Source organism: Suricata suricatta, chromosome 5 (genome assembly GCF_006229205.1).
Source record: "Suricata suricatta isolate VVHF042 chromosome 5, meerkat_22Aug2017_6uvM2_HiC, whole genome shotgun sequence".
Classification (NCBI taxonomy): domain Eukaryota; kingdom Metazoa; phylum Chordata; class Mammalia; order Carnivora; family Herpestidae; genus Suricata; species Suricata suricatta.
The window spans coordinates 105,568,834-105,595,706 of NC_043704.1; the positions used below are offsets into that span (position 1 = coordinate 105,568,834).

Below are 26,873 nucleotides of genomic sequence, written 5' to 3' on the forward strand. Positions count from 1 at the left end.
GCTATATTAAGTATTTTCAGAAGCTGTAAAATAATATAGAAATTAGTCTTCCTGGGGCACCTAGGTCACTCAGTTGGTCAAACGTCCAACTTCAGCTGAGGTCATGATCTCACAGTTTGTGAGTTCAAGCCCCACGTCAGGCTCTGTGCTGACAGCTAGCTCAGAGTCTGGAGCCTGCTTCAGATTCTGTGTCTCCCTCTCTCTCTGCCCCTCCCCTGCTCATGCTCACTCTCTCTTTTTCTCTCTCTCTCTCAAAAATAAAAGAAAAAAAAGAAAAAATTAGTTTTCTTGCCAAGGGGCTTTAATCCAGTTGAGAGCCAAGAGTCACACCAGAAGAAGCTAAAATCACAATTAACCACAAATAAAGATGTATTTCAGTTTTCCTCTGTAAGGAATACTATGGACCCAATGTATTATTGTATCACATCCTTATATAGGACAATGTCTCCTTCATCTATTTATCCTTGGTTCCTGACACCTGGTGCTATAAATACTACCTGCTACAAATTAAACTGAATAGTAATATTTTTCAGAAGTTGACTTAAAAATTAAATTATGATATAAATATTCTTTAGAGTTTCTTTTGCTACTTTATTCATTCAATGCACAGTATGTTTCTTACCAGACGCTATGCTTGCACAATGTGGGGCAATATGAATAATATAAAGATAAGTGATATAAGGATGACTCATTAATTTTTTTCCTCAGTAAGTTTATTGCACACCCTGGACTTCATATAGCTAGAATTCATACACTAGAAATCACTGTAAAGACATAAAGCCCTCCTCTTTTGTGAAAATATTGGAGATCACTAAAAAAGAAAAAATGTCTTATTTACATATCTTAAAGCATACTTGAAGTATGTGCATAGAGTTGATCCCGTTAACGATAGGCACACATAGCACATGAGGCAATTCTATGTTTTGTGTCTGTGCAAAAATAGCTCTAAACAGAATTTAAATGTACCAGAACCCAAAGTTTTTCCAGATGTATGCTTTCACTGATTTCTGGAAAACTGCTTTCCCACCCCCTCTCACACTACACTGACCACTGTATAAGACCCAGAGGCCACTTTGCACTTTTACAGAATCCGTAGCATTGACTCATGCTGTCATTATCATCCAAATAATGCTGTAAATATCCTCTCATCTTTCCAGGCTCTCTGGCTAATTTTTCCCTACGAGGCTTCGCAAGAGACTTTATATAGTTCTCCAAATTCCTACTCCTGTTAATGATTTTTTTTTAAATGGAGAAACATTCATTGAATCAGCTATTTAAAAACATCATTTTTCCTCTAGGGGCTTCTATCCCTTTTGAATTAGATGGTGTTTATCAAGAAAACCTTTCTTACTGTATTCTTACCATGATTATATATCTTTTTCTTTATATTCTTCTGGCTTTCCTGAGGCCTGATTTGGAGTATTCTCAGAAGAATGTGACCTCTTTAAGTAGAATCATCATTTTCATTGAGAATTGGCTACCAGGGTGTCTGTCACCTTCCCTTCATGGCACAACATTAGTATTGAGCCTTTGTGCTGCATAACAAATTGCCCAAACCTAGCAGCTTAAAATAACAAATGTTTGTTACCTCACAGTTTCCTTGGGTCAGGAGTCTGCTTGTGACTTAGCTGCGTCTTCTGCTCAGGGTCTCACAAGGCTGCAGTCAAGATATTGGCTGGGCTATGATCTCATTTGGAGGTTTGACTGGGAAGGGCCTCCTTCCAAACCTGGTTAGGCTGTTGGCAGATATCATTTATTTGGGGTTGTAGGACTAAAGACCTGGAACTCTTACTGGCTATTGGCTGAAGGCTGACTTTAGTCCGAGAGGCAACCCCCAGTCACCTGCCATGTGGCCTCAACATAGGCACTTCTCAGCATGGCAGCTTGCTTCTTCAAGGCTAGAAAGAGAATCTCCCCTGTGCATCTGCTAATTAGATAGGTGTGTGTGTGTGTGTGTGTGTGTGTGTGTGTGTGTGTGTATGATGTATGTGTTGGGAGGTATGTGTTTGTGTGTACATAATAACATAATCATGGGATTGATATCTTATCATCTTTGCCATTGTCTCAGAAGCAAATCACAGGTCTCTCCCGCACCTAAGAGCAAGGGTTCACATGAAGGAATGAACACCAGAAGATGAGACTTCTGGTGGGAGGAGGGGGCACTCTCTTATTCTTCTGGAATCTCGTTATTTTAAAATAAGCTTATCATTCTCTAGATAAGTCAATTTTAGTTCTCTTGTATTTAAAAAAAAAAGCCATATAGCAATTCTCAGGCAAGGCCTCAGAAGTTATAGGACCCAGGAAGGTGAAGAAATAGGAGAGAGAAATTATGACCTCAAGCACAGTCAAGAAACCAAAATTCCAAAAATGTAGGTGTCACTAGTTAATGGTTTGTGTTTGCTTGTTTTGTGATATATTCTGCTTTGATTTTCCAACAATATTTGGAGCTACATGTGTTGCATCTCTCTCTTCAACGTTGACTGTTATTGCTGATTTCAACAGTTCAGAGAATTACCCTCTATCTTCTTCACTCAGTTCCCTTTGCATAACACCTAAGTCCTCTGAAGAAGTAAGCCTGCTTTGACTTCGGAACTTGAGCGCCGGGATGTAGCTTGCCATCTCTCCTAAACCTTTTAAGTAACTTTTTGCCAAGACAAATGTGGATTATAGGCAACAACTGGGGACATTTCTAGCCTCAGAAAGGAAAAATAAAGGAACCTTACATATTATTTTAAGTACTTTATTTGTTAGCAGCGTTTGTGGTGAATGAAAAATTGATCCTTAGTTGTGTGTGAAATAGAGAAGTGATCGGCATGCCAATGGCCAAGTATAGACTTCAGAGACTTCACAGTTCTGAAACTGAGATTTATGAGCATCTGCTTTTTCCCCATAAATTTAAATATAGATTTCATCCTTTGAAACCTGCTAAACTCCCAGGTGCTTCTTCAGCCTTTATCTTGGGAACATGCTTTTAAAAAAAATGGTATTAAACATTAGCAACTCAAAATTCAGCATGTTGAGTCTCCACGATGTCCAATCCCAGAACACAAGCCATAATGGTCTTAATAAAGAATGCTGAAAAGCATTTCTTTCTGGTCTCAGTTTATGCCTTTAGTTATTCCACAAATATTTATTTAATGCTTGCTTATGAGATAGGCGTTTTTAGCCCTGAGATCATAGCAGCCAATATAACAGAGACAATCCCTGCCTTCATTGTGTTTATGTTCCAGTGAGTGTGAATGTTCTCTTAAAAGAATTCCCTTTAAGTGTTCATAATACTTTCATATAGTTCATTGGAAAACTTTGCACTGGGCTTGCAAACCAATGTTAATCCATTCCTGATGTTGGACTAGATTCTCGGGATACAACCATGAACAAAGTAGATGTTTATTCTCACAGGGTTCTTAGAGTTTGGCATATTTCTCACCTCGATTAAGAAACATAGACCTGGGAAACGGGAACTTTAGGGTAGAAACTGATGAGCCACTTGCCCATTCTTTATTTTAGATACATCGTAAGCAGCATGAACAGTGCCTCCATCCTTTGGCTCTTGGGCTTACTAACAGCTGTTACTCTGGGTAAAAGATAAGAGTGTGCAGACCAGAGGAAGGGAAATAAAATCACAGTTCTGCAGAGGACAAACTCATAAGTCAGCTGGGCACGTGGAAGGCTAGCAAAGACATTAAATCCCTCGTAGGAAAGCAAGCTTTTAAGACCACAGTCTGACCACCATGTTACAGAGGACACAAGGCATTTACATAATAGGAAAGCCTCAGGAGGACAGTAGAGCTATTGAATTTGGTTAGGCTAATGGTATTCCATCCATTTACAGTGTAATAGAACCTCTCTCCTCTGCCTCTTAAACAGGAACACACTGGCACAATGCCATAGGGCACATAAAACAGCGCCAGTCTTCTTGGTGTGTTGATTCAACTCAGCTTTTGGGATGTGAAAAATTCATTAATTTACTAATAAGTGATATAAGATATTGTTTTCCATTAAAACCAATACAGCCGTATCATGGAATAGAATGCAGGATTTGCATATACCTTTAAGATAAAACACAAAACTAAAACAGTGGCAGAGCCAAGGGCTGAGGGATTAAGCCCTCTCTCATATTTCCCATTAGCCCCCTACAAAGCCAACCTAACAAAAATAATTTTTTGATATGGATAATAGATTCTCAATTTTATGCAAAGTGCAAATAACAGACAAACTCCCCTACAACTTTCCTTTCAACCACACTGTCACTTGCGTATCCCTCCTTTTTAGAAATTCTGGAGTTGCCATTAGATGTAAGAAAATGCTGTACCCAGGTGCCTGGGTGGCTCAGTCAGTTGAGCCTCCAACTCAGCTCGAGTCATGATCTTGTGGTTCGTGAGTTCTAGCCCCGCATCGGGCTCTGTGCTGACAGCTCTGAGCCTGGAGCCTGCTTCAGATTCTGTGTGTGTCTCTCTCTCTGCCCCTTCCCTGATCATACTCTGTCTCTCTCTGTCTCTCAATAATAAATAAACATTAAAAATTAAAAAAAAAAACAAAAAGGAAGAAACTGCTGGACCACTTCAGGCCTCACCCCGGAGCCCCGGGTCCCAGCCCCGGGGTCCATGGTCACTGTCCTCTGCATTTAAGAGAAGTCCCTTGGAAGGGTTTGAGATAGCTGCTCTTTTGCAAGACAGGCCCAGAGAGGTTTTCTCGATGCTCCCTCCTTGTCCTTAGCTCTGAGTCTGAGTACTGACCATCTTGCTCCCACATCCCTTTTCTCTAGTTTTCGAATGCCATGTAGCAGGCAGATCAGCTTATGTTCTTTGTGCTTTGTGTTCCTGGAACAGGATCTGGACCAGGTACAGCTCCATCTGGAAGAAGTGAGATTCTTTGATGTATTTGGCTTCAGCGAAGCAGCTGGAGCATGGCAATGCTTCATGTGCAACAACCCCGAGAAAGCGACTGGTGAGAGACCCCTCTCTTCCCCTTGCTGCTGAGAATCACTTGTGCCCCTGGGATTTGCAGGGACCCATGAGCCCTGCCCATTTTAGTTGGCCTTCTTCTTGCATGAACATCCTAAGTTGTAATAATGTATGCCTGATGGCCTCTGGCTCATGCTGGGAAAGGCATTCTCCCCAAAGTGGGAATGAGAGAAAGGGAAGCTGTTGAAAGGGAGAGAAACATAAACCAGAAATGAGCAAGAGAAACAACACCTTATGTGTCATCATCAACAAAGTAGTACTGCCTCTTTTGCCCTGAGAGCATTCATTTCAGTCCAGATGACCCTGAGGGATAAAGGAAAACAGGTGTTCTGTCAAAAGTCCCAAAGAAAAATGGTGCCACTGAAGGAGTGAATGCATGCACAAGTCATCTCATGGTCACCCCTTACACTTTAAAAAAAAAAAAAACGACATTGTTTAATGTTTACTTATTTTTTTGAGAGAGAGACAGAGATGAGTGGGGGAGGGTCAGAGAGAGAGAAGAAGACACAGAATCCAAAGCAGGCTTTAGGCCCTGAGCTGTAACCACAGAGCCTGACGCAGGACTTGAACCCACAGACCATGAGATCATGATGAGCCAAAGTCAGATGCCTAACCAACTGAGCGACCCAGATGCCCTACCCCTTACACTTTTGCTTCATGATTCTGCTGTGAAACAGTTCATGAGTGAGGAATTATTTGAGGAATACCTTCATAGCTGTTATTCATCTTCTCCCTCCCTTTCTGCTGCCCAAGGAATTTGCTCTATTGACCTTCCCTAAAAATAATAATTATTAGTGAATATAAGCCAAGCCCTATGCTAAACATGTCAGCTATATCTCATTAACCTTTACAATGATCTTATCAGGTTGATACTAATATTATCTCCATTTTACTTATGGGGAAACTGAGACAAAGCAATTTGATTAACCGAGGTCAGTCAGGTAGTAAATTAGTGGCAGCAGGATTTGAATCCAGTCTGACTCCAGCCCATGCTTGGAACCATTCCACCATTCTGCCTCCGGGTCACCCTTGCTCCAATCTGACCAGTGGAATTAGGCTGATAATACGTGTGTCTTCACAAAGTTATGCTGTCCTTGGAAATGCACTATAAATCATCACTCATTTGCCTTCTGAGAGGACAGTTCCCGTCTTCCTTTTGTTTTAGGATTTTGTGCCTCTTAAAGACTACCCATTGTGGCAAGTCCATTCTCTTGCTAACTGCCAAGAAGTTAAGACTGAATGGAAGCAAGTGTGTTTAGTTGGCCAGATGGAGCTGTGAGGGGCTCACGGAGAGGCACCAATTACCATGTATTAGCCCGCGGGGAAGGTGTGGATGGAAGAGGCTGGCAGTGCAGGGCGGCAGCCTCTGTGAGGCACAGATTGTTGGCTGATTACAGAGTCTGCATTGAGCCGATGCCAGAGTGAACACCCCAATTTTAAAAAGTTAATTTGAGCAAATAAGGAATTGGGGAATTGAATGTCTCCATTATAAAACTTTCTCATTACACCTGATTCCACCTATGGAAAAGAGTATAAATGAAACTATTTGAGAGCATGGAGAAGTAGGGTGCTTATCTTAGGTGGCTCTGAGAGACCCTTAAGAATTCTCATTCCAAGTAAGCTGAGTCCTTAGTTCAATAAACATTTCATCATATCTGGCCCACTGAGGCCTCAGAAGAGGGGCTGAAAGTTAAAAACACAAAGTGTTCCTTTAATATATGTTTTCTCAAATTCGCTGCCATACACTTGAAAAGAACATTTAGCACATTTACTCTTTCTTGCTTGTGTTTCTCACAGTTAAATATAGACCGAGAACATATAGCAATAAAAATTCAAACAAGGCCAAATATGTTATAGCAGAACATATTGAATCAAAATGCTTGGCCCTAAAAACTTCACTGTGCTTAGATTTCTTTGCTCATTTCCTTTTTGCTACATGAAAGGGGATGTGAGTCTGAGAGAAATCCTATTTTCAACTATTATTTTCACCAAAAACTCTTGATTCTCTGAAAAATGTATCTAGGTTGTTGATCTCATTTTATTTTTTTATAAGCGTATAGATTCTACATTTCATAGAAGTGAAAGGTCTAACATAATGCCGCTGACACAGCATTGACACATGGAGACAATATGTGCATTCATGTTCTTGAATTTTAAAGATGACTAAGACATAGGAATAAATATTTTATTATTTGGTTATGCACAGCAAACATAGCATCCGCAGCCCACTTTTCATTTACATAATGTATTTTTGTTGCATTGATTGAATGTCTTCTGTAGGCCAAAGCTTGGGACAAAATATGAGTGAGGTGCAATATCTCTGCTCTGAAGGGATTCATAATCCAGTTAGGGCCAGAAAGCATATATGGAGAAGTCTAGCCTACTTCCTTATATGTTTATAGCAGGGAATGAATACTTGCTGAGTGAGTGAATGACGTGTCAAATGTTAAAATAAGATGTTTCAAGATTGTGATTATGTATTAATTCAAATCAAATACATCACTATACCATACCCAGTGCATTGTGAATCTGGTAAATGAAGATAAGTCACTATATATAAAACAAATAGCCCACTGCCCATATTAGCACCTGACATGCTGTGCCAAAGTCTCATTACTGCTTTGGGTTTAATCAGTGCCCCCAGAGTCCAGATGCCCCTCACAAGGTTCAGCCTCAGAGAGAAGGGGTTTAAAGAAGTAGGACTGGGGAGCCTAAGACAACAGACATTTTTTTTAAAAGTACTGACAAATGATAAAATAATTGTTGTCAAGTATTCATTATTCAAATATAAAGCAAAAAGTTCTGTTTGGCATCTCCATAAATGAGAAATAAAACGAGGCATTTAGAAAATTTCAATTAGACATCAGGAAAGACATCCAAAAATATAAATCCTTCTTAACAATATGTGGACCAAACTATAGGACTCATTCAGAAATTGACAGCAAATCATCTGGCTTACATGGTCACCTAAATACATTCCCTTCTTCAGATGAAAGTCACCCACCAGCACTCCTAGCAACACACAGAAATTCACGGGCATTTACTATCTGGTAGTCAGTAAAATATACTTTGAATCCATTAGGTGCAGATGAACTCAGAGGAAACTGAATGCTACAATAGTCTATAGGTCCTGAAATTATTATTATTGCTGTCATTTATCATACGAACAACACGCTAAGTATTTTTCTCATTATTACTGACTCCATTTGACAGACGAGGAGACTGAAACACAAAGAGGTCAAGTAATTTTCCCAAGGTCACTCAGCTACCAAGTGGTAGAATCAAGATCTAATGCAGCTAACTTCCTGAACCTGAAATTTCAACTTCTTAGGCAAGTCCAAACTGAGGACATGGAGTATTGGAAATTCCAAGAAAAATTATTCCACAATGTTATAATATCTACCTCTCCGATGACTTAATCTACTTAAAGAAGAACAGGGGCTTTAGTATGATAACATGTGGGAAATGATTACATGAGGGAAATGGTTACGTAGAAGCTATTTCCAATCCCCCCAACTGTTGATTCCGTTTCCAATAATCATTTTGTAAAAGTACAGAGTAAAAGATTAGAAAATCACAGAAATAACTCAAGAATCCTCTGAGATTTTCCTGGTGGTGTTAATTGCAATCCCATGACTCCACATGAATGAGAGAACAGAGATTGAGCAAGTGGATAGAACAGAACAGAACTTACTTCTGGAAAGCCAAGCACATGCCCTTTATCAGTTGTCCTCATGCCTTGGAACTGCTAGTACATGTTAGCGGTCACGGTTAGTCAGCCACGTCATGCTGGAGCACATCTGGCTTTCTGTTCAGTCACATTTGTTACAAGGAGGAGGAAGAGCTAGGTCGTGACTTTCACTCTTATTTCTCAAGACACACGGATGCCTATGTTCTTACACCCTCAAAAAAATAACTTAGAGCCGTCTCGGTTTTGGCACTCGTGTCCTCCTCTGTAAATCCGAGCACTCCCAGTGTGACTATGCTCTTAGTCACTAGGTATTTAGATGTTGAATGTGATTGTCTGTAGGAGGTCTCCTTAGGTTATAAAAGAAAATGAAAGCATTTTTTTCAGACAGCCTTCTATCACAATCCCTCTATAGAATGTGATTTCAAATATTTGTGCTATAGAAGCATGCGGTCCATTATATCAGACAGGCAAGTGGAGATGGTTGCAAAATAATATGAAGAAAAGAAAGGCCCCTGTCAGGAGGTTTCCTTCACACACCGCAAACTGGTAATAGTGCTTGTGGCTCTCCTTTGCCAGATGGCTTCAGTGTGGGCTAGATAACTTTCCACTCCAAACACTGATGTGAAAATGGGCTCAGTGGCCTCGGAGGACCCAATCTATAGGCCAAAAATACCTCTGTGAGTCCATTAATATGGAGACATTGAATGTCATTATCAATTTTCATAGTACTTTGAAGATAACAAAAAAGAAAATTCCATTTTGGAGTTCTATAGTGGCTGGCTTTGCCCTGAGACGCCTTCCCTCCGACTACATGCGTTAGAACATTGTCTTACGTCCTACACGTGGGTAGAGTCCCAAAAGCAGGACAGAGCTTGTGTAGGATAACTTCACATTTTCATATGTACCTACGGTTCGAGACTACTGATACGCACTCGTCACATAAAATTGAGCCCCAGATTGTTTTTTGAAGACACTTTTAATTATTTAATGACAGAATAAATACACACATATTGACTCAGACTAGTTATTATCCTGAAATCTTTTTTCTTTTCCCCCTCTTCTCATTTTCCTGTTTTATGCCTTTCTGACATGGGCGTGCCTCTCTCTTTTAAACCTTCCCGCACACTCATAGCTCTCTCTTTTACACACACATGCAGACATGGACACACACTACCCCCATAATAAATTCCTCTCCTCTGTTCTTTCTCTTCTCCTATGCTTCTTCAGCACACACCACATCTTTGCTACCAGTCTCCCCAACTGGGCAGTGAACTGGGAGAGAGGAAGTATGGATTATTCATCTGTGCATGCCCTACCCAGTACTCAGTACCCAGTACATGGTAGTGTTTAACAAGTATTTGGTGTATGGATGCCAGATAATTTGTGGATTATGTAAGTGATAGGATGAGTATGGAGGATTTTTTTTGAAATGCAATTTTAAAATCCAATACTTTCGGGGCACCTGGGTGGCTCAGTCGGTTAAGCGTCTGCTTCGGCTCAGGTCATGATCTCGCGGTTCGTGGGTTCGAGGCCCGCGTCAGGCTCTGTCCTGACATCTCAGAGCCTGGAGCCTGTTTCAAATTCTGTATCTCTCTCTCTGACCCTCCCCTGCTCGTGCTGTCTCTCTCTGTCTCTCAAAAATAAATAAAAAACATTAAAAAAATTTTTTAAATAAAAAATTAAAAAATAAAATCCAATACTTTCTCAAAATTAGATAGACACTGAAGTGAAACCTTAAAGTAGCAACTTTTGCAAAATAAATCTTTGTAAGAAGAAAATGTTGCTGTCCACAGGATTTTAACATCTTATGGATACCCAATTTTAATATTTTACTAAAAGATTTCAATACACATATATATACAGTGTCCATAGTAAACTCGCTTAGAACATGTGAGCTTCGATGGGAAGCTAAGCTCAGTAACCCAGCACCCTTCAGGGGCTAATTTCTATTCTTTATCTCCTGTCACTTTCCTGATCCTTCTACCTTATCATATTAGGTCAACAATCTTATCCTGAGATAGAGTAAAAGTGTCTGATGGCCTTAGCATTAGTCACTCTGTGGTTCTCCACAAACAAATTATCACACACAGGAATTTGGAGAATAAGCTGAGTCGAGCCGGTCTATGGAGCAGAAGCATGCTTTCAAAAGGCAGACTAGAGGGAGTAAACCAGCCTCTTATCACGACACCAGCTTAAGATGACATTGACTTAAAGAATTTTTATGTAGTTCTAAAATAAAGCACTCAAAATATTTCAGAAGAGCTTTAGCCATCACCTTTCAGAGGAACCCTAACATTTTATTTACCTATATAACTATGTTAGGAAACAAGTGTGTTTTTTCAGCTACGAACTCGCCTGTGTAAATGACATACAGGTGCTTTTAGCAGCCGCAGAGAGTAAAGTCAGCCAATATCTCAAGAGGGTGGCAATGTTTTGCGTAGGTAGGATCTCATCCTTCCCACCTTCTATAGATTACCCTTTCTTCCCTATTCAGTTTCTTCCTCCCAATTGAATCCTCCCAGGGCCTTTTAAACATACTCAAGTGGCTTGTCCTCTCCTTTCCTCCACTTACTGCCCTACCTCTCTCCCTCTCTTTATTTTATTTAGTAATAATCAGAAGAGCAAACACCATTTATTGAGCATTTACTATGAAACAGTTTCATATTGAGAGATTTACAGGCAATGCTTCATTTTTTTGGCTATTTATCTATTTATTAATTTATTTAAATTTAAGTTAATTAACATACAGCATAGTCTTGGTTTCAGGAGTAGAAACTAGTGATTTCATCACTTTCATATAGCACCCAGTTTCATTCCAACAAGTGCCCTCCTTAGTTCCCATCACTCATTTAGCCCATGCCCCCGTCTACCTTCCCTCTATCAAACTCCCTTTGTTCTCTGTATTTTAGAGTCTCTTATGGTTTGCCTTGCCTCCTCTTTAGAACAAAAGGAGATGTCAGTGTTCATTCTGCATCTCTTTGCACCCTTATCCAGCTGACCTGACTCTTTCTAATCTGGCTTCCAAGCCCATTGTCTCTGTGGTCTTTGGAATGAGGTGCATCTCTCACTGTGTCTGCCCACCCATTAGTACTAAATTCTGCTGACCAGTTTCTCCTTCTTCCAGCATCTTCTCCCTTTAACTGTGTGATGCAGCACTCTGGTCTCCCTCCGACTCTCCAGTTACCCATGCTCAGTCCCCTTTCCAGGGGCCCCCCCTTCCTCCATCCAGCTCTTCATTGCTGAGAGCCCCCTCCTTCCTGCTGTACTCTCTCCGCAGCCAGTCTTCGCTGGATCTGCACTTCAGCAGCCACTGCTATGAGACAAATCCTGCAGGGCAGGCCTCTCCCCCCAACTCTGGGCTTACATTGCCCGCAGCCTACTTGACTGCTTCCAAGGCACCTCAGGCTCATTTCATTTAAATTAAACTCATGATTAATCCCTCCCTTACCCCTGAAAAAAAAGGCTAGGTTTTTTTTTTAGCATTCTCTATATGAGTAAACACAACATCGGTCATTCCAGTGTACCAGTCAGAACCCCACTGCCTTCTCCCTACCTCCACCCAGTCCCTCACCCAGCAACATGGATTTGACCTTCTCAGTGGCTCTCAACTTTGTCCTCCTCTCTTCCTCACACAGAGTAAGACACCATAGCTTCTTACCTAAAATGATGGAAACAGCCTCCTAACTAAGCTATGTTGAACTCTGCCAATCAGCCTTCCACACTGCAGCCAGAATGACCTCTTCAAAACACAGATCTGGCAGTGCCACACCCCGGCATGAATCCTTACAACAGCTTCCCACAGCTCTTGGCTTAAAGACCAAACTCTATAGCATGCCTCTCACAGCCTCACATACAATAATCTTTCCCATCTTCTTTAGCCTTATCTTGTCCCACATGTCATCTGCTCTTTCTCCACTCAGGCTAGAAGAATATTCCTTCAGTTTCCCAAACACACTATGCTTCTTCTTGCCACTGGGCTTTTGTATGGAGTGCCCTTTCTCTCCTCATCTTCTGGGTAATATAGATCTTAGCCTTCCCATTACAGTTCAGATTCACTGCCACAGGCCTTCTGTGACCTCCCTGATTAATACAAAGGTCCTCAAAGCCCTTCAAACTTCTTTTTTTTTAAATTTTTTTTAATGTTTTATTTATTTTTGATACAGAGAGCTTGAGAGGGGAAGGGGCAGAGAGAGAAGGAGACACAGAACCAGAAGCAGGCTCCAGGCTCTGAGCTAACTGCCAGCACAGAGCCTGACGCGGGGCTCGAACCCACGAATGTGAGATCTGACCTGAGCCGAAGTCGGAGGCTTAACCGACTGAGCCACCCAGGCGCCCCCCCTTCAAACTTCTTATAATCATTGTTACACTTGCCATCTTGTTTTTTTCACATGTGGCTATTTCATTAATGCCTATTTCCTCTAGAAAATACTAAGTTCTATGAAGGGAACTCTTCTTATCTATCCATTTTCAGTCCCTAGCACATAATGCTCAATAAATATTTACCAAATAAGTGAACATCCAAAGTTTTTATCTTCTCAGAAAATGTTTGGTAAAATTTTTCTCAGGCAAATTGTGCCAGAAAACAAATTAATGAATTCACAGTGATTCATTTTAAAAAACAAAGGTATTCATATAACATTTCCAGTATAATTTTTGTGTTAGATGTATTTATTGAATAAACAGTATCTTCTTAAATAAGTTCTTTTCAAAAGCAATATGGGAAATCATTCTAATTAGCAGAAAGTGAGGTAGTGTGCATGTGTGTGTGTGTGTGTGTGTGTGTGTGTGAGAGAGAGAGAGAGAGATACGTCTGATCAGGAGCATAAGCATGATGGTGTACATGTTATAGATGAAACTTTCAATGCAATCATTGTAAAACTTCTTTTTTTTGGCCAAAAGATTTGAACAACAGCAGATGGAACTTGTGTTAAATCATTTCACAAAAGCATTGTCGACGACACCTTAGCATGTTCTAATACTCCAGGAATGTACAGGGAGCTAAGACAATGGCTAGGATGTGCTCAATTTGCACAGCCCAAACAAGATGACAAGAACGTCATATCTCTTTTTCCCTAAGCAAGGAAAGCAGCTCTCCAGTACCCAGTGTAGGAAAGTATGCAACATTCCCAGCTGTCTAAAATCCTATGGCCAGATTTGCCAGTAAGACCTATCGATGGCAGTGTGGGACCAACATAAGAAATATGTGTGGAACCCTTTCTTATTCAAAGCTCAGTCGTGAAATTGAGCAATTCTCTTCATTCATTTCCACCATCTCTATCTTTTCCCATTGGTCCCTACCAGTCATTACTGGGCAAGTCTGGGCCATTCTTCACTGATAGCTTCCCATAAAGACACAAGGGTGATCATGTTACTACACAAAACTACTGAACAGATTACCTTTTTATCAAGTGGCTTTAGAATTTTTGTTTCACTCATGATACAATAAATAAGCCAAACTCCACAGACACTGATTCTGAGCATTTTTTATGTAATTCTATTGACTTAAGCCAAGGACATGCATATTATTTTATGCTGCTATCCTGTTCTTTAATTTCATGGAAAAATCATAACGATTTTCTTCCCATTGTTTTTGCAGCTTAACAATTCTGTGTATTCTATGACGTATTACTGTCATCTGCCACAAGGCTGCTATCATTTCCTAGAAGTTCTTGAGCTACATGAGAATGACCTGGGGATCTTGTTAAGAATGTAAGGTCCCTTATGCACCCCAAAATTATGATTTAATAGGTTTCGGTGGTATCTTGGAATCTGTGTTTCAACACGCCAGCCAGTAATTCCAATGTAGGTGGCCCTCAGAATACAGTCTGGAAAACATTGTTTTGCAGGCTTATAAAATAGTAGTTCTGAGGCTTCTTTAGATCAACATTTTGGTGACTGGCAGAGAAACCTAGAAAGCATACTATGTTCCAATAGGTATAAAATTATTAAGGAGGGAAACCATTCAGTAAATATGAAAATGTCATCAAAAGCTGCTGTCAAATTGAGATTGTCTGTCCTATTCTGGACCTCATAGCGTCTTGCAGGATGTTGCAAAATCTATGCTGGATTATGCCTCCTCATTCAGTCATGTATGGCACCTTAAAACACAGCCTAGATATTCACTAGAAACATGTCATTTGTTACAATCCTTAGTGATTTCAAAAACCACGATGCTAAGTTTTCTAAACGTGGCTCCTATGACCTCCTAGTTTTATTGCTTCTACCCCTCTTTAAGCATTTCCTCTATAGTTGGCTTTATTAGAACTGGCACACACACACACACACACACACACACACACACACACACAAATCAGTAAAACCATAGAAGGGAATTCAAGTAAATCTGAGACTCTCAGTATGTACAAAGAAATATCCCACAGACCGTGTAGGAGTTGTAATTCCTAGAAGCAGTAATCTCAAGGGAAATTTTTTAAAAAGATACTTTTTCTTAGTTCTTATTCAAAAGCTAAGTATTTGATATGTATATTTTTATCCAGAAGATGCCTTCTTCTGAAGGTATTTAACAATCAGGAAAGAATGGCTAAGAATTCAAATATTGCAAAATAAATTCATGACAATCTCAGTTATGGGTTATTCTTGTACATCCAATGGTTTCCAAACAAAAGTTACATAAGTCAAAAAAAGCACACAGTATAAGGGATTTGTGAGCCTGGATGGAAGTCACCAGGCAGTGTGAATAGTACTTACATGGAGGTTACCATCTACTGTCCTAAGAACAGAAAGTTCACCTCCCTTGTGGGAATCTTTGAATTGCCTGTTACATCATAAGTTCTAAATCTGAAGTCCTTGAACCTTAAAATTATTCCTGTCTCACTGTATTCTCTTGTTATTCCTAATGCCTTCATGTAAATTTCACTTCACTCTTGATTTCAGGGAGAGAGGCAGGTTTTATCCTGGAGCCATTAGAATATGGTATTTATGAAAACCATCTGTTCATCATCACAATAAAAGGATAACAATGATCATTTTATGTTGTTGCAATATGATCACGATCATAGTAGCTACTATTTATAGCTAACTATGTACCAGACATTGTTAAGGTTAGCCTTAGTGGCACTTTTGTGTGCCTTTACTTATGGTGGATGAAATTCACTTGGGAGTGGATGGTGAACAGCAAAATACACACTGAATTTCAGACCCTACTCACCACTTTGGCTGAGTGCTCTTGTGCAGTGAACAACCTGTGCAGCCATTTGTGGTGGCCCTGCTGTTAAACATGACAGCTCTAGAGGATGAAACTGAAGCTCAGTGAAGTAACTCACACAAGACCAGTCAGTTGTTAAATAGCAGATTCTGGTCTTCAGCTGAGGTCTGGCTCCAAAATCACTGCCTTTACCCCATGAACTATATAGGCCTATACCAGAGAAGGTTTTTGGTATAGCCCTGTGTGATCTATGATAGCAGTGAGTAAACATGACATTCAACACACTATGTTTAAATGAATTATAAATGGCTAAGGACATACTCAGAATTTCAACAAACCTTAAAACAAGATGGAGACCTTGAATCATCGACCTCTAGTGTACTTGAGATAAAAGGGATTGTATGACTACAGAGATTATTATTTTTCATTATGTTCTATTACAAAGCATTAGATTCCACTTTGCACAGTGTCCAAGGATCTTTAGGCTTAGTGTTTCCTTGACTCCCACACCTCATCTCTTGCCTTCCAAATCCCACCAGGCTTCCATCACATAGAATGAATTAGTTTCTAGGATGCATTGCATGGTTCTTATCTAAGCCTTAGCCTTTTGCATATTGTTTTAGATTTTGTTTTGTTTTTTCAGGGTATCATTTCTTCCTTCACCTTCATTATTGTTATTTGTTCTTCAGAATTCAGCTCAGACACATTTACTCCAGAGAAAGCTTTCCTGCTTCCTCTGCCCAGTTAAGGAGAGGTACCTCTCCTGTGTATTCCAGTCCCCTTACCTCTGACTTTCAGTCACAGGTGACCACTAAGGACAAAAGCAGATAATCACAGAGAGGGAGCAGAGGGAGATAGGGTTGTTTGTTCCCAGCTTCCCCTCTGCTTGGTCGCTGCAGGCTGACTGTGCCCTGTGCCCAAGGCCACACCTCGTGACAGATAATGTTCTCCATGTAGGTTTCCCTCCAAGTCCTAACTGTCCTCTCCCCTTTCCTCTTCATGCAGAGGGTGTTATGCCTCCCCATGGTTCCTGGCCCCAGAGTACTATGGTTCTTTTCCTACACCTTGCCCACATCTGTGTAAATAGCCCCTTTATTAACTCCCCTCAATTACCCAGCTTGAGGTGTCCTCTGTTTCCTGCTGAGACTCTTCGTGACATATAACTGATCCCATCTGGGGCCCAGGAGGCCTCATGCCTATGCTGGCTGGACCCGCACGGGCTCTGGGCCCCTGCTTAGTTCTTAAGAAAAGCAAAGTCCTTTCTAACAAGTCTTCAAAAAGACCTTCAATTAAAGCCCAATATGACCTCACCATGACAGTTTGATACTCAATCTCTTTCCTGGATCTTACACCTAGAAGATCTTGAATTGCCTTCACACTCTCAGCCATCCACATATGGCTTTGTTCCAAAGCAACGGTTTTATGAACTTGCTTGTGAGTTCATGGATCCTTCCAGATTTTTAGATTCTTTTCTTTGCATGTGCTTTCCCTTACACACCCCTCTTGCACCTTTTCTGCCCTCTTTCTAGAATACTGTCTTCTTTCCTTACCACAAGCCCAGCTGCCTGGTCACCTCCTCAGCAAGTAGAATTTCCTGACTTTCAAGTATTGTAGTGCTTGAACTTTTACTTCTCCAGGGGCACTGTATAATTTGTAAACTGCTTTACCTCCACCTGTAAGATGATAAATTCAAGCTCCCCCTGAGCCAGGCTTTATAATTCCATCAGATCCAAACACAGTGCCTTACAGCTTCTCTGTGCTCAAAAATATGTATGGGATGGATAGATAGCTGACAGATAAACAGAGAGGTGTTCTTTATTGCATTACTCTTCCTGCTGTGGGGCTTCTCAGCTTTAAGGTATCTGTCTGGCATTACTTCACTCTTAATCACCCACTTCATGCAGAGCCAGATTAGCACCTTCAAAATTCATTTTTTATCAACATAAGTATCTTCAACTCTTGGTGCACAAAAGAAACACAGTTACTGTATAAACATTTGTATTGACCCTCAGAAAGACTTTTAAGTTGATAAACACAATAACAGTTTGGGTTCCAGTTGCACAAGAGAAATCAATGTAATATTCCATAGCTCTTCAGCCACTGACAATTAAAAAGAAGAACAGATACAAGTTGATAGAGAATGTCTTGGCCACACTGTGGTGCTTTAAATGACTTAGTGCGTTAATGGGCAAGAGAGAAGGTGGTCCTGTGTGTGTTCCGTGCAAACGAGAGAGTTTCAGACACGCGATTGTTCTCTTATAGTCACATTCCCCATGTTATTTTTCTTTTTTTCCCCATGTTATTTTTCAAATAGAATATGATCACTCTTAGAAAGAGTGCCTTCCCTGATTTGATCATGAAGATACAGTGTTATCATGAGAATTATTGCTTACAAGGACATGATATGGGCAATTGACCTATTAAAAGACAGCCTCTGGTGCATATGCCAAACATACTTGCAAGAAGAAAATTAAGATGTGGGGTAGTAGCTGCAAAATATTTTTTTTTGCCTTTTGAAACTATTTTTAAATTAATCATATAGCTACATATAGCCTGGATTTTATGAAGTTATCTGCAGTGGACTTTGATGACTAAATTCGGGCCCTGACATGAAGTTCTGCTAGCATTTCCTTCCCACAGCCCTTCCATGGACTTTTCCCCTGGGGTAGTTTGGGCCAGGCTACAATGAAAAGTCTGCTTAGCAGCATTTCTCGATAGTCCTTCAATCCTGTGGTGCTTGAATAAGCCTATAATTTTGTCTTGAGTCTTTCATGATCGTTATTGTCATATGGTCATTATGTAGGTCTGTGGATATGATATGCTACCCACTCCGTGTCTCAGCAATTCCCTCAACTATTTGCCAAGCAGTCCTTGCAAATTTTTGTCATATACTCTTCAAGAACAACATTTGGATCTGCCTTGAGGATAAATACTTAAAGCTAATCCCCTACATCAGATTCAGAAGGATTCATTTGCTTAAATATTATCTAAATCAACCATGATTTCAAATCAGCTCAAATATCATGACTATTTGAAATGATTCTTTGAGAAAATAGGGAAGACGGAGACGAGAAAAATGTATTGTTATGAAGTCATTATGTTAAGTTATCTTGCCATTAAAACCATGGTAAAAAGGCAATGTGATTACAAACTGTGAAGTTTTCAATAAAAACAGGATGGAGGGGAAGGTAGTTCTCACCTTGTGTCCTCTCATAATTTCCTTAATTTTGAATTTTGATCTCAACATCTTTGTAAAGCAGGTGGGATCTTGCTGATCAGAAAACTGTATTTGAAAGGACTCCAATCTAACTCTTCTGAATTCTTATGCAAAAATCCTTGAACATTATAATTAAGTTGGCAACTTTTTTCTAATGTGAAAGCATAGGAAATGGATGTTTTAGTTTAGGTTCTGGTCTGGGTTTTTCATTGTTAGAGTTTGTTTTCTTCTTCTTGGATCTCCCCCTTGGACCTTCGCTTCCTTCTCTCAGACAGGCTGCTGCCCCCTTCATGACTCAGAAGCATGCTGTGAGTAAACACTGAATCCATAGTCCAGGCCCACACTGGGAAGCTGTCCTGGCTCTCTAGGACTTACAGAACAGTGAGGACAGACTGTCTGTCCTAAGTGCTTTATCTGCAATAACTGCAGAGTGTGGAGGTTGCACAAAGGAAGCAAGTACCGTGTTTATGGAAAATTTAAATATGAAAAAGCATTACTGTCTTTAAGAATACTCTAAATCAGATGATCTCTAGTAAAGCAAAGCAGACACTGTATTGATTGTCAATACTTCTTGAGTCCCTGCTTTCCCGAGGCTCTGCTGTGCACATTACTAGCCACCATGATGCTTCTCTAGAGATAGGAGACACTTCTCAACACTGAAGTCTCAAAATAAAGATCCCTTCAAACGTCCAAGCTCTTTCTTGACCACATACGTGCATGTGCACCAATCCCCAAGTCACTCCCTCCTTCATTTTCATCATAGCCCTGTCACTATCTAACAATATATTTGATAATTTTTTCAGTTTCTAGCCTTAATTTGGGGTTGAGAATTGAACATCCAATTAAATAGTCATCAGACAGGCAGGAAACATGACCAAACTAGCCTTAGTAGAACTTTGTTTATGGAAACTATATATTTCATATATTTTATCATTCTTATCATGAAAATGCTGTCAAGGTAGACAAATCCTCCTTATCTAAGGTAGTTATTTTACTGATATTAAAAAACAGAAATGGTAGGATAAGAAGGATGGATTTTGTTTGCATGGTCAAACAGGCACCGTCTAAATTTCCATATGATGGAACGCATCTCATTACTTTCAGAGTGCTGTGAAAATGGACCATAATGTATATAAGTAAATATTGTCAGAATCCAAAGAAATCAGATGCCTTCATATGAATTTGGAGAGTGAATGGTTGGTAAAAGAAATGGAATTCTTCCACTGTAACCTCTGACATTGTAACAAATCTTCTAACTGTATGATGATGTGCAATATCTACATTCTACTTCACTGTAAAATAAACCTTTCCATTCAACAAATATCAATAAATTCCCTTTTCCTGCCAGGCTCTGTATTAGATGCCTGGTGATACATGAGTGAACAAAGCAAAGACCTTACCCTCACAGAGTTTTCAGTTGAATGAGAAAGACAGACATGAATCAATTAACACCAATAACTATCAATAATGTTTGGTGTAAAAGAAACATGCCAGATACTATAGAACATAGGGCAGGTGTATCCACTCTAGTATAAGTTTGGGGAAGCTCTCCCAAAAGAAACATTTGAGCTGACGCATGAAATTATTAGTTGTTCATTGGGTAAAGATGGGCACATGCAGAATGGAAACAGGAGCGTGTGTGCCAGAGAGTGGAAACACCACGTTCAAAAGAGTTGGGCTTGCCTTTGCAATGCTATGTCTTCAAGTAACACCTTTGACATTTTCTGTTAAGTACCTAAATAACTTGGTTTGTGATTAGAAAGTTGTATTTCTAGGCAGTTCATGTGAACAGAATATCATAACAGAACAATTAAGAAGCACAGAAAGCTGGATATCTGGATCCACCCTAAAAACTGCTAACCAGAGGCTCTTTTTGTGAACCATATTCCTTTGGGAAATCTCCACGAGGGCTTTCAACGACTTCTCATTATCATATCTAAATTGTGCATTCCTTTAGGGCGCAGGGGGAAAGGTTAACCAAATTCATAATTTATTAGCACACTTTCCAAATATGCTTACTTGGTTCAGGTTCATTGCACAATTCTGACTTTTGATCACTGGCCAAATAAATAATGGAAAATAAATGGCTTGATCATTTTCTTACCTTCAACAGTTGTAAATCAAGATGGCCAGCCTCTCATAGAAGGAAAACTTAAAGAGAAGCAAGTCAGATGGAAGTTCATCAAAAGGTGGAAAACTCGTTATTTTACACTGGCTGGAAATCAACTTCTGTTTCAAAAAGGAAAGTCTGTAAGTTTCCCCCTTGTCTTTTACGCTTGGATTTTAAAGATCCCATTCTCCACCCAGCAGATAGACATTTTGTATTGAATTAAAACACCAATATTTTTTCCTTTTCCATATACAATTTTACAGTGTCATTTTACTGCATACGCTCCTTGGACTGTCTATTTTGTTCAGTCCTACATTAGCTGGTTCACTGTCTGTCTTCAATTTATCATGGTAGATCTTTTTGTTGACTTAAGTTTTAGAAAGATGAAGTGCAGAAGGACTACACAGCGAGCTTGACTTGAACAGTGTGCCTTTTGTTTCCTTATAGATCACCTACCAAATTTAATGGCTACTGATATTGACCCTGATTTCCTTTATAACTAAAGGTTTTATTTGGAGGCAGGAACCCAAGGAAGGGGGAGAGTAGGCTGGGAGAAAGAAACAAAGGCTGATTTATTTAAGTCCTTTTTGTAGTCAACTAAGTTTATTTTTCAGTCATTTAATATTCAATTAATGAATAGAATATAACTCTAAAAGAATTAATAAATATTCATGTGATATAACTTGCTGTCTGAAACTAAGATGCTCCTAAATACCTGTTTTCTGAACTTCTAGTGGGAAACCTCTGAAGTAGCATTCTATTCCAATCAATAATGCAAAGCTACCACTTCCTTTCAAATCAGTTTTATTTATCACTAAATTCTACTCATTCAGGATCAGGGAGATAGAAAGCTTGACCTCCTTCTTGGATATTTTGAATCTAGTTTATCACATGCCATGCTGGATTGCCTTCAAGAATCCTCAGAGCAGTCCTCTAGGCTGGCGCTATTGTTCATGCCATGTTACAGATGCTGCTTCTGGGGTGCCTTGCCCTCTCTCCTTCCCTCCGTGGCAGAGGGCAGAAGCACATTCCTCTGGGCTGGGCCATCCCAGCAGCCTCCACAGCTGAGAGCCCTTACTTGCCTGTGTCTTTCCTGGGAGGGGGCAGGCACCAGGCTAGGTCCAATGCCAAGAAAGCCTTATGGAATCTGACTTGAGCAGACAGTGGAGGGACTTTCTGTCTTATCTCACTACCAGGCTAGCCAGGAAGGGCAAGACCCTGGCCTTTGGGTTCTTTTCCAGTCCCAGTTTTACAGCTCTTATTTGAGCCCTAGAATCAGAGGGATGGAGAAAACATGTGTATAAGTCCACATGGTCATCCACTCCTGTGCAAAGGGGCCCAGAGAACACACATACAGCACCCTGCTCACACCTCTGTACCCACTGTGCCCTACTCATGGCCTTTGGGGCCCAGGATCTGTTCGTTATTACCAGGAGTTGGCTTTGGTCTGGTCAAAGACATCTGGGAAATACAAGGAAGCTAAGGGCTCTGACAAGTCTTGCAGGAAAGAACCCACTTAATTTTGTTTAACGAGTGTTTCTCAAACTTGTTCCACCATATGATTCCTTAATCATATAACATCAGACCCTGCCTCACTCTCTTCCCCTTGTGAGAGAGACAGAGACAGAGACAGAGGACACAGAGAGACAGAGACTCTGATGGGCTTGACCAAGGATAGCGCCAGTAAGGTAAAAAGGGATAAAGCTGGAGTCAGACACAGGCAGTGTGACTTCAAAGCATGTTGTTAAATGAATGCCCTGTCCTGCTTCCCATGAACACTTAAAACACAGAGCCAGTGGCAACCCAAACTGTGTCTGAATTAATTAATGAAAGATTTTAAATTATTTAAAATTATGACTCACTGAGAACATATGCACTGTATCTTTAGAATGCTCATTATAAAATTTATTTGAACTTTTTACTAATAACTATACAGTGTGGTATATCTGAATTATGACAAATTTTGATCAAATGCCTTTTTAACTAATAAAACTTCAAGTTAACTTTCTGAATGAAAAAGAAATTGGTGACACCTACTCTAAGCTCATGCTACTTCCCTCATCTGTGTGTATTGTAAAATATACAGATGGACTTTTTTGTGGCTGAAGATCTTTTTGAAAGAGAAGTAAGTGGTGTGCCCAATTTAGACAGTTATTGGGGGTTTAAAGAAACTTTGTTTTCAGCATTGCTCCATACTGAAATATTTTTAAAGTGTTTAAAATGACCATCTGAATTTCTTGTTTGTGTTAAAGTAATCAGAATTAGAAGTTAAGATGCAGTGATATCTTACCTCCCTTGAGACAGAACAGAGCGCATAAGAACATCTTTCCTGAACTCAAATAATGACCTTCATACGTCTTAATCCAGAGCTTTGTAATAAAGCTTAGAGAATAAGCTATTCTGTAATTGGCTCATTTGTTTGGCATCTTTAGGGGGAAATAATTGTTTGACATTTTAGAAATCTGACAGAACATGTGGCTCAAATACTGGGAAATAATATAATGTCCTATAAAGACCACAGCAACTTTTCCCTCATCCCCAGGGACACAGTAACCTAGCAGTGGTCACCAGTCCAGCTGAAGCTTCAGCTTCATCGAAAAGAGCCTTTCTTGTAAATGAGAAAAATGTGCATTTTTATTAAGAATTGAAAGATTACGGTGTTATTTTTTACTTTTGTGTTCTTAAGGTCTTGATCTCTACCAACCAGCCAAGCAGTGATGCCCTTTGATTTCCTGTCCATTTCTCTTGGGTAATTTCCACTGTCCCTCTTTAGAGAACTGTGATAACTTTTTGTTTTCTTGATCAATTCCTCCATGTCTCAGTTTCTATACTACAGACAAATTCAAAGAAGTAGAATCTTATTTCTGCCAGATATTTACTAAAAAACCAATTAAGCTAACAAAGTATTATCTTGTAGAGGTATCTTCAAACTTTATTCTGTCGATTCCCTAAAAGAATTTTGAAAAATCTGTGTAATACAGATTGTATTGTAGCATTTTTAGTTAATTGTAAGTTTAAAAAAGTTTAAAAAGTCACACAAACTGTAATTTCTGTTGAATTATAAATATTATCATTTTATTTTTTTAAGTTTATTTACTTATTTTGAGAGAGAGAATGAGAGCAGGGGAAGGGGAGAAAGAGAGGGAAAGAGAGAGAATCCCACTGACAGTGCAGAGCCTGATGCAGGGCTTGAACTCATGAACCATGAGATCATGACCTGAGCTGTCATGAGTTGGACGCGTAACTGACTTCACCACCCAGGCACCCCTAAATATTATCATTTTAAAATAAAAAAGATCACACTTCTCCTTTCAATATGACCATTGGGCTAAGATACCATAGCAGTTTGACACCGAACATCCATTAAAAAAATACATGAATTTTTTAAAAATACATGAATTAGTTCATCTTTAATCAAAATGCTTACATGGCATCATTTTTCCTTGAAGTTATATTTTTTCTACTCCCACAGCATTTTATCCTGATCACCCAATCATTTTTCAGTACAATAAAACTACGTTTATAAATTGAAATTTAATTACTTTACATTTTTGTGACTACCAGTCTCTCAATGTTAAGACTTTTTAATTTTAAAATTATATCACTTATGAGAAATCAAAAGTATAATCGAAAATGTAATAAATAGTTACTAAACATTAAAGAGTGAAATGCTATTGGAAATGCATCTCAGTGAAATAGCTGGAGAGTGATTATGCTGCTTCAGTTGAAGGACACTTCCCTGGCATCCATATTTTGAATTGCTTTTCTTATTTGTTTGATTCTCCTGAGATTTTTTTCCAGGTGGAACAATACACCATGGTAAGTTTGGGATGAGTTAGAAGGGTGCCTTTCCACTGGAGAATGGAAAAAGGGTGGCTGGCAAGGGGAGGTGGGACAGGAGAGCTGGCAAGATCCTCCAGAACAGAGGCACATTCCAGGAGACAGATGCGTTCAGGGATGTTGAAGAAATTGCTGTAAAGAATATTTGATCTCTTAAACCATTCATACATGCTCATTGTGGTGGCCCTCGTGTTGCAGTGATTGTTAAGCCCCTGCTTTGATGCAAGAAAAATGTAAATCATTAAGTATTTTTTAACGTAATGTTTGTAGACAAATGTTTGTAGCTTCCAGTGTGTTTCAAAAACACTTTGGTCTATGTAAACATTAGAACTCTGTGTTTTCAATCAATACCCCTTTCTCAGAGATAACATGAAGGAAAATACAATTTCATGCTTCCCCAAGTATCTCAAATTCTGAATTAATAGTACTCTATTGTACTGCTGCATTTTGCCCTATTGATACAGTGTTGGTATTGATGAAAATGACATAAAGTCAAAGAAATATGAGTTAAACATTTTCCCAAATCCCACTGTATAATTTCTTACAAATTGGCCATCTTGTGCCAACTTAATATACTGTGACATAGGGTCAACTGCTCACTACTTTCATTGGTCTGATGACTCTTTGCGGCCTTAGCATTCAAAGTAACAAAGCATATAACAACCAAATGCAGTGAAAGGATTCTGATCCTCTTGGAAAATTCTCCAGTTGCCAAAGATCTTTTCATACTGTGGGAGCCAGCTCATGTTCTTTCCTTCCCATATGCATTTCAGAAAGATGATCCTGATGACTCCCCAATAGAACTCAGCAAAGTACAGAGTGTGAAAGTTGTGGCCAGGAAACGCAGGGACCGCTCCCTCCCACGGGCTTTTGAAATCTTCACAGACAATAAAACCTATGTTTTCAAGGCCAAGGATGAGAAGAATGCAGAAGAGTGGCTCCAGTGCATCAATGTGGCAGTTGCCCAAGCAAAAGAGAGGGAAAGTAGAGAAGTAACCACATATCTGTAGGGATTTGCAAGGCGACCTCACACTGATTGTATACAAGGGGCATCGTGTGATCACTGCCAATGTCAAGAAAAAAAGAGATAAATTAGCCAAGTCACATTGTGTTTTCACTGAGTACCAGTGCAACAATTTTCCCTAAGAAGCAGAACCCAAAATTGGCAGGATTTTTATACATTCCATATACTAATGGCACCTGCATTAACTCCAGAACATCTATATAATGCATTCAGGAAAAGGAGTTACAGACGGCACAGGACAGAAAGGGGAGTGTCAGGGATCTAGGAACCCTTGTAGATATGCCGTTGTAAACTGTATGAATACAGCTTTACAAGGTACCTGAAATACTTATCCCAAGGAAAGATTAAGCACCTCTGGTGAAAATTAAAGTCTGTCAAAAGTATTAGAAGAAAAGTAAAGCCCTATTAGGAAAAGTCAAACATATAACTTACTTATACAATTATGTTTATTCTTTTCTAATATTGTTGAGGCTAACACATGGTAACACATGGTTCTCAAGTGAAGACAGCTTTATATAATTTTTTTAAGTAGTTTATTGTCAAATTAGTTTCCATACAACACCCAGTGCTCTTCCCCCACAAGTGCCCTCCTCCATTACCTCCACCTCTTCACCCCCTCCCCCTTCAACCCTCAGTTCGTTTTCAGTATTCAATAGTCTCTCAAGTTTTGCGTCCCTCTCTCTCCCCAACTCTCTTTCCCTCTTCCCCTCCCCCTGGTCCTGAGCTTTATATAATTAAATGTCTGTCTTTCAGAACAACTTATCTGATTATTCTGTTTAGGTTCATGTAACATGATCTAAAGTTTAGGTACTTGGATATATCTACTGCCCAAGGCAGTAAGTGTAAGCTACAATAAGCATAG

At 39.6% G+C, this 26,873-nt stretch overlaps 1 protein-coding gene across 1 annotated transcript in view; it reads left to right on the plus strand.

Moving 5' to 3' along the window:
• The window catches only part of VEPH1 (ventricular zone expressed PH domain containing 1), a 225,393-nt gene extending 198,811 nt beyond the window's left edge, over nt 1-26,582 (plus strand). Inside the window, exons 15-17 of the mRNA XM_029938756.1 lie at nt 4,830-4,947; nt 21,151-21,287; nt 25,761-26,582. Coding sequence (XP_029794616.1) covers nt 4,830-4,947; nt 21,151-21,287; nt 25,761-25,997 — 492 coding nt within the window. The 3' untranslated portion in view covers nt 25,998-26,582. The remainder of the gene's footprint in view (nt 1-4,829; nt 4,948-21,150; nt 21,288-25,760) is intronic.
• Nucleotides 26,583-26,873: the final 291 nt, after the last annotated feature.